We start from the raw sequence: 12,590 nt of genomic DNA, 5'->3' as shown, positions 1-12,590 counted from the left end.
TGTGTCTGTCTGTGTCTGTGTTTACATATGTGTGTGTGTGTGTCTGCCGTCAAAAAGGACTTTAAAGGGACTTTTGCTACCAGTACAAACTATATGTTACATCTTCATGCTGCTGTGCTGCAAGTATCTTCAATGATTTTTCCCCAGACCTTTTATTGGATTCTGTTGATATAGCAGTAGAAAAACTTCACTGCCAAAACAGCATACATTTATTTCATGGACCTGGTTGACTTTCACAATGAACACAGTGTTATTCATGTGTATACTGTTGAGTGTTTGTGACAATTGAGTCTCGATATTGTGAATACAGACATATATGTTTTATGAATGAGATACGCCCTTGTTTCTGTTTTTCCAAATATTTGTATATATCATTTGTTGTTTCCCTCTCTTTTTGACTATTGTAGAGTAAGCTTGCTGCTCGTTGTTTGTGTGTGTATATATATGTGTGTCTGTGTGTTTATGTGTGTGTGTATACCCACCTTTTAGGTGATGTCCTGGGGTATTAAAATGCTTCTTTGCATGCATTTAAAAATGTAACTTGTAGTAGGAGGTGGAAAAGATGGAGATGAATTCTGAACTTGATAATGATGAGAAATCCCAGAGGCAGGTTTTCTTTTCTTTTTCCTTTCTAAGCAAATCCTACCAATTGTATGATTCCAGGATTCTAATCACTGCAAATGAGCTTTTAAAATGTCCAAAGCCATACATTGGCCATGCCTTTTTTAGGCCGATCAAACAGGGCAGAAAATCTGAGCCAGCTTTTGGGACTAGCAGGTCTCTTCCCCATGCAAGATGCTACAAAGAAAAAGGCAGAAGAAGAAAATGACTTGAATTCTCTCTCCCTTCTCCCCCATTTAGTCTCAAAGACTAAAGAATGTGCAAACTTTGCAGAGTCCTATACAAGACTTTATGGGTATTAGGTTTCACTCGGACTGGGATCTTTCCCTTGCTGGAAAAAGGAAGAACAAACATGGTAAATTCTAGAGTTCAGGGTCTCTATAAAACCTTGATAGAGCTCAAGTAAAAGGACACAAAATTCACAACGCAAGCCCTTGAAACACCCACTTCTCCATCAAGTAAAGATGTTTGCTTCAGAAAAAAGAGTGGAGAAAAGAAGTGACATTATAGGAAAAGCATCATCAAAATAATAATTAAATAAATCTTGGAACTTCAGATTCTTTGTTTTGACCAAACACCTTTCCTTTCCTCCCCAACTCAAAATTTGGGATTTAAATGTCCTGAAAATGGTCAGAAGTCAAAGAAGGTGAGATAGTGACACAGAATTTCTGCTTAAGGTGAGGAAGAATGTAACGCTGCTAAATCTATAGAGAAGATTTAGGTTGTTTCCCCTTTATTTCCTGACTTTTGTCGTTGTTAGAAGAAGCCAAGTGAGAAGAAGGAGTGTAAACAGATAACCATTAAATCCAGATGTTCCATCCACTGACTTTTTGACAAAAGAAACTACCACGAACTCTTAGCATACATATATGTTAGACATTCTTGCCTGGTGTCCTGATTTGAGAGTCAGACTAGGACTCTGGAGACCTGGGTTCGAACCCTGGCCCAGCCCGGCAAGCCCACTGACTTTGGGCAAGTCACACTCTCTCAGCCCCAGAGGCTGGCAGAAACAAGCCCCTCCCTCAGCAAACCTTGCCAGGGAAACCTCATAGCAGGTTCATCTATGTTGCTGTTGCGTGCCTTCAAGTGGTTTTAAAATTTATGAGGACCCTAAGGGGCACCTATATATCATAGGGTTTTCTTGGCAAGATTTGTTCAGAGCAGTATGTAGAGAGATCTTGTGGCACATTTGAGACTAAATGAAAGAAAGAAGTGGGCAGCATGAGCTTTCCTAGAGTTCAGTCTTCTTCCTCAGATGCATTGAGTGGAAATACATCTGAGGAAGTCAACCGAAGTCTAAGAAAGCTCATGCTGCCAACTTCTTCCTTCCAGTGAGTCTCAAAGGTGCCACTATGTACTGATTCTACAGACTAACACATCTATATCTATATATACAGACTAACACAGCTTTGAGTTGTTCAGAGGAGGATTCTACAGGCATATCACTAGAGTGATATGATAGCCCTGTTTAACCCTAGATATCATCATCATCATCATCATCATCAACAACAACAACAACAACCCACACACACTCACACACACTGATCCCGCCCAGCCCCACCTGATTGGCCAGCTGCTTTCCTCAGTGGGATTTAAAAAGGAGCAAGGGACTGCCTGGGTTCCTTAGGATCCTGGGGGAGAGGAGGAGGAGGAAGAGGAAGATCTAAGTGGCTTAGACCCAGCAAGACTCACCTTCCTTCCAAGCCCCAGGTGCGAAAGATGCGGATCTCCTGTTTCTTTGGCTCCCTCTTCTTCTCCTTCTCCTTCTCCTTCCTGCTGCCTTCTGGGCGAGGCTGGCAGCCAGTGCTGAAAAACGATGCCACCGAGATCGTGCCGGATTTCCCGGGAAACGCCGAAGCAGAGCCCGAGGAGCCCGTCTCCCTCCAGCCTCAGGAGAACGAGACCATGAACAACCGAGCCCAGCCCCAAGGAGAGAGGCAGCCCCAGATCTCCCTCCACAGGATGGGTAAGAGAGATAGAAGGGTGATGGGCATTGGCATCCGCACTGCAGGAATAATCCGCTTTGATCCCGCTTTAACTGCTGTGACTCCAGGGCTGCAGCCACACTGAAGAAATAGCCCGGTTTGGCACCGCTTTAACTCTTTTTTGGCTCAAGGCTATGGAATTCTGGGAGTTGGAGTTTGTTGGGCCCCACAACAAACTCCAACTCCCAGAATTCCATAGCAAGGAGCTAGACAAAGAGTTAAAGCTGGGTCAAACCGGGTTATTCCTGCAGTGTGGATGCAGTTTTATAGTTTCTTCTTCTGGGGACTGCAACACCCAGGATCCCCTGACAGTTTTCTTTGAGGGACTGCAGTTCCCAGAATCCCCCTTACAAGAGGGACGAGAGGCCACTATGGTGTCGTGGTTTGAGTCTTGGACTACGCCTCTGGAGACCTGGGTTCAAATTCCCCGCTGAAGCATAAAATCCCACTTGGGGAAGTCACACTCTCTCAGCCTCCAGGGGATGGCAGTGGCAAAGCCCCTCTGAAGCAACTTGCCAGGAAAAACCCAAGAGAAGTTGGCTGTAAGGTAGCCATAAGTCAAGAATGATTTAGAGCAGAACTGGGGAAATTTTGGAGTTCAGTTCCCAGAATTCCAGACTTTGGGCCAACATGGCTAAGGCTTCTGGGACTGATGTCCAAAATCTCTTAAAGGGCAGTTTGTTTCAGGATCACTGGTTTAGAGGCGCCAAAAACATGGGCACCTGCTTAGGTACTGCATTTGCCCTATTTCAGTACTCAGGTGAGTTTCTTTTAGGGAATTACATTCCCCAGAATCCCCCTTACATTGCACAAGAGAGGTAGAATTCAAAGAGATAGCCAGGTTAGTCTGTAGTATCAGTAAGCAGAGAGATCTTGTAGCACCTTTGAGAGTCACCGAAAGAAAGAAGTTGGCAGCATGGTGCTTTGTTTCCCCCCTTTCCTGCCTCACTCAAATTCTCACGTGTGCAACAGACACCTGGCTGGGTATTGCATTTTTATTCAGAACGCAGATAAGGTTCTTTTGGGGACTACAGCTCCCAGAATCCCCCAGCCAACGTGTAACTCAGGTGGCTGGTTGATTCTGGCTGGTTTTGTCCACAAAACAAACTTTTCTGAGCTTTGATTTTCTTAGCTGGTGGTTACATTCTCCTCCAAAGAGCTTGGAACACTTGTGCATGCCTCTCTGTGGGTGTGTGTGCATGTGGTGCATGACTTCAAGTCATTTCAGCCTTATGGCAACCCTAAGGCAAATTTATCATGGGGTTTTCTTAGCAGAGGAGGTTTGCCAGTGCCTTCCCCTGAGGCTGAGAGCATGTGACTTGCCCAAGGTCAACCAGTGGGTTTCATGGCTGAGTGGGGTATCGAACCCTGGTCTCCAGGGTGATAGTCCAACAGTCAAACCACTACACCATGCTGTTCATGACTCCCCTTTATCATCACAACAACCCTGCCAGGTAGGTCAAGGTAAAAGTAAAGGACTGGCTCAAGGTCACACAGTGAGTTACACAATGAGTAGAGACTTTAATCTGGTCCAGCTCAATCCCCAGTCCAGCACTCTAACCACTACACAACATGTTGTAGCCTGACCCATCTGAAGACACTTGGCAAGAAAACCCTGTGATAGGGTCGCTTTATGACTTGAATGCGCATAACACACACACATGGTCTGATGCTAGAAACAGCAGGAGGCAGGAGCATGCCTATATTCTGCTTCATCTAGTGATCTGTCTCTCACTAGTTCCCCATATCTTGTTTGGGCACATGGGCAAGCTATCGCTCACTGAAGAAACATTTAACCCCACTGAAATGAATTTCAGCCAAGGCTTGGAATGTTCCTTATCTGGACCATAATGTGGCCTCTTTGCTTCTATGGCCAGAATCTTTTTCCTCTTAGAAATAAACATACTCCTGAAATACATTCCTAATCTGGGTTCAGCCAGCCAGAGCTTGGAAATAACACATTATGTTTGACCTGGGCAAACAATTTTGATGACTTTATTAAGCACTGTAATGAGTGGTAAATCAATTTTTAGAGTCATGAGTACCATTTGTATAGAGATGGGAATCACTTGCTCCTCCAGATGTTGTTGGACTGAAGCTCTTAGTGTTCTTCCCCATATGCTAGCTAGGGATGAAAGGACCTTCAGTCCATCTGCATCTTAAGCTAAAAGTAAGGGACTGGCTCAAGGGATTCCCAATCCCACCTCAGTTTTACTAGTTATTCCTAAATAACTTTGAGGTTGTTGGGTCATATTTGAGATATATATATATATATATATATATATATATATAATGAAAAAAGTGATGGGTAATGGAACAAGCTTCTTTTGAGTCATGAGTAACAACAACGTGTTTCTTGACAAAATATTCCAAGCTCTGTCCAGGATGCTCTGGTCTATTTCTCCTTTCTAGTTTTCTGCCCACCCTCCAGTTCTGAGCAGTGAGTCAGTACTTCATGGCCAATGGACACACTCAGTACCGACAGGATAGTTTTGGAACTCTCTTACGTTCTCCATAATATTTGTTTTGTTCAACTGCAAATTCTGCAAGTTTATGTACAAATGGTGCTATTTAGGTTACCAAACCAACGGGCACTTGCTGTCAGTTGTCAGATATACAGTTGCATTCCACATCTGCGGCATTGACTTTTGCAGATTTGATTATCTGCAGAGTCAATTAATATGCCCTCTCTAAGAATCTCTTGGTCCTTCTGCATGACTCTATAGCCAACTTTCAGCAGAGATTGCACTGGAGGATGTAGAGATTCTTAGAAAGAGAACACTTTTCTCTGCATTCATAGGTCCTCCAGCACAATTCTGTGGTCAACCTCCAGCAGATGTTGACCATAGAGTTGCATTGGAGGACTGAGAGGTTCCTAGAGAGATGTTATTTCAGGTTAAAAAAATTAATCTTTTTTTATTTGCAAGTTTCCCCACTTTCATGGGGGTCCTGCATCCCTAACCACAGTGAATGTGGAGTGGACGCTATATATTTAAATAGATAGTGGTTAGCAAGGTAGAAAGCAGCAGGGAAAAGGTAAGATTGCACCACATGTGGATAGATTCAACCAAGGAAGACACAGCTTCTGCAAGATTTGAGTAGGACTGTTAATAACAAGGTGACTTGGAGGTCCCTCATTTATAGAGCTGCCATAAGTCAAAGTCAATGTGACAGCAATTAACAACAACTAAGATTTTGTACATATCTACCCATTCAATCCTCACTTATTATTATTATTATTATTATTATTATTATTATTATTATTTGTGAATGATTTTTCTTCTTGATTGTTCTCTTTCAAGATTCTCTCCTCCTTTTAGGGATGCCAAGTTATATTACAGTTTTTGCTGAGAACTACAATATATACATGCACCTGTGTGCGTTCGTCATTACTGTAGTGAAAATAAATAATGCCAAAATCCCAATTTTGAGATAAGCCCATATGGTTTGATCATATTTAATACATGATTGTTCTGATGCCAATGTGCTCCAAGTAGCAAAAATCTCATCCTTGATTCCTTGCAGAGTCACTGGAATTCAGCTGCCGGGAGGTGTATTCTACCCACTATGTTACTGAAGGCCTGTGTCGCAGCATCAAGCCGATTAGAGAGCTGGTATGTTCCGGTCAATGTCTCCCGGCCCATCTCCTTCCTAATTCAATTGGCAAGGGGAAATGGTGGAGGCAGAATGCTCTGGATTACCGCTGCATCCCTGCCCACAGTCGCTCCCAGCGCATCCAGCTCACCTGCCCCAATGAGGACATGCGAACGATCAAGATCCGAAGCATCACTGCTTGCAAATGCAAACGGTACACCCGCTACCACAACCGTTCCCAGCTAAAGGACTTCAGCAAAGAGACCGCCCGGCCTCAAAAGAACAAAAAGCCACGCTTCTCCAGAACCAGGGGTAGTAAGGCCAACCAGCCGGAGCTTGAGAACTCCTACTAGTGGAGGGCTGGTTTGAGTGAGGCTCAGCCCAGACGTGGAGAGAATTATTATTTTTTGTGTGGCCCACCCTCCTATTTTTTGATGGCACCAGGATCAAAAATGGAACTGATTGAGGAGGTTGGGTGGCCACAGTCACCACAATAGCGGTCCTGTGGCCAGGGGGTTCAGTGCTGATACAGGCCAAAGTTATCACTCTCCTTGAGTTATCCAGGGAGAAAGAGAGAGATGGAGAGGCAGGAGGAAAAAGAAAGAGTGGAACTGGACGAGAGAGAAAAAAAGCTGTTATCAGCTTGAGAGAGAAAAGTTACTCATAGGTTAGGAAAGGTTGTTTGATTCCTAATCTGAAGAAAGGCCTTCCATTATCCAAGTATTCCTTGTCCTTCCTTGATTTGGTCAAGGACAAGCGTCTCTCTGTTAAAACAAACATACATCAGTTTAGAGCAATGTGATATCTGAAAAGGCATGTGTTCACCTGCACACATTGCCATGGCCGCCTTTCACGCTTTGCTTCCTCTTGAGTTGTGTATGAACCAGAGCTTGGGAAAAGCTACTTTTGGGGTGTTACTTAAAGAATGCCTCAGCCATGGTGGCTGGGACATTCTGGATGTTATAGTCCCCCCCCCCAAACCCCCAGCTTTGGTGTTCATGCATTGACTTTTGCTGTGTTGCTGTGTTATGCCTGAAATGTATGCTAAGTTCTCCGTTGATGGTGTAAGATGGCTTCCTCTTCTTGAGGAAGAGCTATGCAATATTTTGACTCTGGAGGTAAAACTTTTTTTTCCCAATGTAGCTATATTGTACAGAGCCATGTTGTCAAGCTATACTGTACACATGCACATATATTTTCAGACATCTTTACTGGGGTATGTAATATCTGGAAACATCCTGCAGAGGTCTTTCTGTTAGTAAAGCAGATATAATTTTTTGTGGGTTCTTCAGGCTTTGTGGCCATGTTCTAGAAGAGTTTGTCCCTGACATTTCACCAGCATCTGTGGCTGACATCTTTAGCCACAGATGTTGTCGAAATGTCAGGAACAAACTCTTCTAGAACATGGCCACATAGCCTGACAAATCCACAAAAAAACTATGTATACCAATCATGAAAGCCTTCAAATTCACATTAGTAAAGCAGATGCTGAATTGCAGATTGACAAATGAGCAGGTTACAGACGTACGTACGTGATATTTTCCCAACATAGGTATGAGCCTGAAAAGTGCATGCAGGGCTGATATCAAGGGGTGGCACTGGAGGGCACTTACCAGGATCCACAGATTAGCAGTGTGTCTAATGCTGGCAGCTTCTATGCCATAGGAAGCTACAAGTCAAACCACTGGTCCATCTTAGGGATGGAATGTATATTTGAAAATATGTGAACGAGTGATGAAAAATGGGTATCTTGAGTGACTGGAAATATTGATGAAGAAATTCCTGGATAGATGAGAATCTTTGCAGTTTGGGATATACTCTGTATGGGAAAAACATGTGGGAGTTTTGCACAGAATATGGCATTTTCAGCACAGAAAGCAGGTTTCCTGTGCAGAAAGCATGCTGTTTTCTGCACAAAAACCCCATGTGTGTTGGATTATTTTGTTTTGTTTTGCACTGTGTCACACATTTCAAATAATTCTCAAAAACTGAACTGTGAGGACATTCTCACTGTGAGGAAGGAATTGGTAGAATTATTCACGCTTGCCTGCAAGAATAAAATTTACAAAAATGTTTATCTTTAGTCCATCTAGCTCAGTATTGTCAGCAACCTGGACTGGCAATAGCTTTGTAGGATTAGAGGCAAGGATTTATACCAGCCCTACCTGGCACTGAATCTGGAATCTTCTGCATGCAAAATATGGGCATGAGACCACAGGGATAAGAGCAAAGAGAAGGGGGCAATTGCCCCAGTCCCTCATGCTTTCGATTGGGCCCAGAGAAGAAAGGCATGTGAATGGGTAGCGATGACACTACTAAATGAGTTGGGAAGAACTTTGAAGGCCTGATGCCCCAGAGCCCCACAGCATCAGCCAGGCATGTGCATACAGTTCCCTCCTCACATCATCATGAGTGGCCAGGGAATGGAGCACTTCTACAGGCCAACTTTTGTGTGTCATGGAAACAAAATATCTGCCAGCATTTCACAGATGAAAACTAGGACTTGTATGGCCAACTAGCATCACAGCATAGTTAAGATAGCCAAAGCTATTAATAAGTATAAATAAACAAGTTAGAGGATGTACCAGTTAACTTTCTTGCCTGAGTCTACTCAGAAGAGCAAGGTTCTGCCTCCCATCTTCTCCCCATGCTAACTTAGATGAGTGCAAACCACTTTTGTACTTTGAACTTTGTTTGCAGCATTTGAACTAAGCTGAAGACAAAGTGGGAAAGTGAGAAGGGAAGAGAGAAACTGAGACATTTGAAAAACAGCTGAAAAAGTGGGACAACAATAATTAACTGGGACGGTCCCTGCCAAATTGGAACAGTTGGAGTGTATAATATAACCATGCAAATGCCATAAACAATTTTATAAGCTAATATGCACTCCCTGTGTGCATTTCTGTAGGTAAAATGTTTCCAAGTAAATTGTTTTCAGTTGGAGTTTTTGAAAGCTGCTTTGGTCTTACTGTTTTAAGGCAAAAAGCATATACTACAATGCCTCTTAGAATTCCAGGAAATACTACTGCTACTATGACTACTATAGTCATTTCTCTTTCCTTCGCCTCTCCTTCCTTTCTCTTTCTTCCCCACTTCTCTTTCTTCATTTCTTTATAAAATACCACTCGTTCATCTTCTCGAAGTGCTATGTAATAGCAAATAATACTAAATTATTATTTATTTCAATTGAATTCATAGTGTTGTGAAGTGCTGGCCACGTGTTGTTTCAATCCTTATAAAACATTTGTGAACAGGGGAATTGATATTCTTACTTTGCATGTGGTGTAGGTTTGTAGTACAAACCCATATATCATTGTCTGGAAGTCACTCTTAGTGTGTTCAGTGGGGCTTACTCCCTGTCTATTGGATCTAGACTTTAGTCAATACATGGCTGGAAAACATGTATTTTTCAGCTCCCATCACTTCTAGCCAGCACAGCTATCCAGAAGACTATGCATTACCTACCCTCCTGGTCAAAGTTAAGTATGACTAAGAGTGTGTCTGGGCCACTGTTATTGCAGATTTATCCCACTTTAACTATCATGGTTGCAGCCAACAGAATCCTGGGTCATATAGAATCATAGAATCATAGAGTTGGAAGAGACCGCAAGGGCCATCCAGTCCAACCCCCTGCCATGCAGGAAATCCAAATCAAAGCATCCCCGACAGATGGCCATTAGCCTCTGCTTAAAGACTTCCAAGGAAGGAGACTCCACTACACTCCAAGGGAGTTTGTTCCACTGTTGAACAGCCCTTATTGTCAAGTTCCTTCTGATGTTGAGGTTGAATCTCTTTTCCTGGAGCTTGCATCTGTTGCTCTGGGTCCTAGTCGCTGGAGCAGCAGAAAACAAGCTTGCTCCTTCCTCAATATGACATCCCTTCAAATATTTAAACAGGGCTATCATATCACCTCTTAACCTTCTCTTCTCCAGGCTAAACATCCCCAGATTCCTGAGTCTTTCCTCATAGGGCATGGTTTCCAGACCTTTCACCATTTTAGTCACCCTCCTTTGGACACGCTCCCGTTTCTCAATAGTTTGATGAGGCACTAGGAATTCTTGGTTACATAATTATTTACCCCCCTGAAGTACTACACTAGATCTCTCTAGCAAGGACACCACAGCAAACTACAAATCCCAGGATTCCAGAGGCTGAAGTTGTGACAGTTACAGTGGTTTCAAATGGGTATAATGCAGATACTCTTCTATGTCTGGGTCCAGCTCTATGTTTAGAACTGCAGCTTCAGGGGCTGTGACTGGGCTGGGGTTTCAACAGAATATGTCAACATTGCTTTCGGGGGATTGCATCTCCCATTAGCCATGCTGATTGGGAGTTCTGGTCCCAAAAAGTAACTTACGAGAAAAGGCAATTTGCTACCCCAATCTTCTTCAACATTGTCCCCTCCAGATGTTTTGCTTTACAACTACCATCAGACCAAACCAGTACAACCAAGTTGGGGTGAGGGAAGTTGTAGTCTGAAACACCGGGAAAGACTGCCTACCTAATAGATCTTTCCATGAGATCACTTTCTAGATCACCTTGGTCTGTAACTGAAATATGATCTATTATGCCCAGTTTCCTGGAGTCTCTGGCACCTCCTTGAAGATGTTGGTCCACACCTTCCATTCCCAGATAGTAAACTGATGGGGTGGGGATGATGGCAGCTGAACTCTGTTATACCTGGAAAGTGCTGGATTGGGGAAATCTAGAAAGATATATTTTTTCAAATTCCTTTACTTTGATTTGTACCAGTGTCTTTGAGCTTACACTCTTATTGGAAAACCTCCAGTGGTCTTTAGGTTGCGTATATGTTATCAAGCTGCAAATCATAACAGTACAACAGTTCAGCATCTGGATAGCTTCCTTCCTGGCTGCTCATGTTTCAGCATTGGCTCAGTTCACTAGACGCGTGGCCTTTTCTACAGTCTCTGTGGATTTTGTTCCCAGTTGGTGGATGCGGTAATGAAAAAAGAGCTGACTTTTTCTGAGATTTCAATGCCATATTTATTTCTCTGTAAAAAGTATTTATGCAGTATGTTTCTTTGTATTGCCATCATGTAGCAAACTGGGCAGTCCTGCTCCTGTGATATTTTAGCCTCGTTTTCAGAGATATACAGATATATTCCTCAAAGTATTATATTAATAAAGATATTTTTAATGAAAAGATGGTCTAGTGTTTATTTGCTTGTTTGAAAGTATAATGCAAATGTCACTTCATGTCACTTCAACAGAATGTTGGAATGAACTAGGCAATCCCCTAGTCTCAAATTTCTGGTTCGAGGAAGAATTAAAGATATATGAGAAATCTGTTTCAGTGAACCTCTTCTGCACACAGATTTGAACTGAACAGACTGTACAGGGACACATTTTACATCCTGGAATCTGCATATTACTTGGATGCCACATCTAATAACACAGCTCTGAAAAGTATGCACAGAAAAATACATACAACTGAGATCTTTAACTTTTTCTGGAATACAGCTTCATATCTAATAAAATCTGAGCTTCAGAAAGTTTCTTTTGGGGACTTCAAGCCCCAAAATCAGCAGCCATATTGGCTGGGAATTCTGTGAGCTGCCGTCAAAAAAGTAATGTTTCTAAGTTCAGTTTAAAGACGGAATGCATGCATTAGTCAAAGGAGGGACGCAACATGTATAACTTGCAAAATGTATACAGAAACACATCTTTTTTATTTAAAATGTGCCTCTCCCAGAGTGATTGATTTTATCCCATAATCATCAAAAATAAATAAATGGAAGTAGACACAGACTAGATGGGGAAGCTGGGAAAGGAGCAAGTGTAGAAGAAGTGAAATAAATGGGAATTAAAATTTAAATTGTTGCATGTCTTGAAGGCATTTCTGACTTATGGCAACCCTAAGACAAACCTATAATGGGAATTTCTTGGCTGAATTGATTCGGAGAGGGTTTGCTTTTGCCTTCCTCTGAGGCTGAGAGAGTATGACTTGCCCAAGATCATCCAATGGGTTTCCATCTATAAATCCTATGTGTGACTCTCCTGTTGATACCAGTGGGACTTTGAGGCTGCAAACTGCAAGGGAGCAGGTTGGAGCTAGAAATTAGAGAAAGTAACTAACAGCAGGAGCTGTTCAGTTGTGGAACAGAAATTTCCTCAGTAGATGGTAGGCTGTTCTTCTTGGAGGCATCAAAACACAAAGTGGATGGCCATTTTCCAGGGATGCTTTGCAGTAGATTAAGTAAAGGCCTTGATCAATCTCAAAAATGGGGGAGGGGGAAAATCTGTGACCTATAATTCCCAGAATCCTCTTGGCACTACAGCTAATAGCCATGCTGGCTAGAGTATTTTGAAAGTTTTATTCTAAAGGATTTTCTCAATGCTTTGCTCCAAGGTCCATTCCAAATCCAAGCC

The 12,590-nt window shown here is 42.6% G+C and overlaps 1 protein-coding gene and 1 long non-coding RNA gene across 2 annotated transcripts in view; one reads left to right on the top strand and one right to left on the bottom strand.

Annotated features, from left to right (window-relative positions):
• The window catches only part of LOC121935705, a 14,318-nt gene extending 11,923 nt beyond the window's left edge, over positions 1-2,395 (bottom strand). The window contains exon 1 of the long non-coding RNA XR_006104839.1: positions 2,314-2,395. This is a non-coding gene — a long non-coding RNA (uncharacterized LOC121935705). The remainder of the gene's footprint in view (positions 1-2,313) is intronic.
• Positions 2,259-7,174, top strand: SOST (sclerostin). The gene is made up of 2 exons (XM_042477498.1): positions 2,259-2,587; positions 6,132-7,174. The coding sequence occupies exons 1-2, from the start codon at positions 2,341-2,343 to the stop codon at positions 6,551-6,553; spliced, it is 669 nt and encodes a 222-aa protein (XP_042333432.1). The 5' UTR covers positions 2,259-2,340; the 3' UTR covers positions 6,554-7,174.
• Positions 7,175-12,590: the final 5,416 nt, after the last annotated feature.

This window comes from Sceloporus undulatus, chromosome 6 (genome assembly GCF_019175285.1).
Source record: "Sceloporus undulatus isolate JIND9_A2432 ecotype Alabama chromosome 6, SceUnd_v1.1, whole genome shotgun sequence".
NCBI lineage: Eukaryota > Metazoa > Chordata > Lepidosauria > Squamata > Phrynosomatidae > Sceloporus > Sceloporus undulatus.
This window is presented reverse-complemented; position numbering and strand designations above follow the sequence as displayed.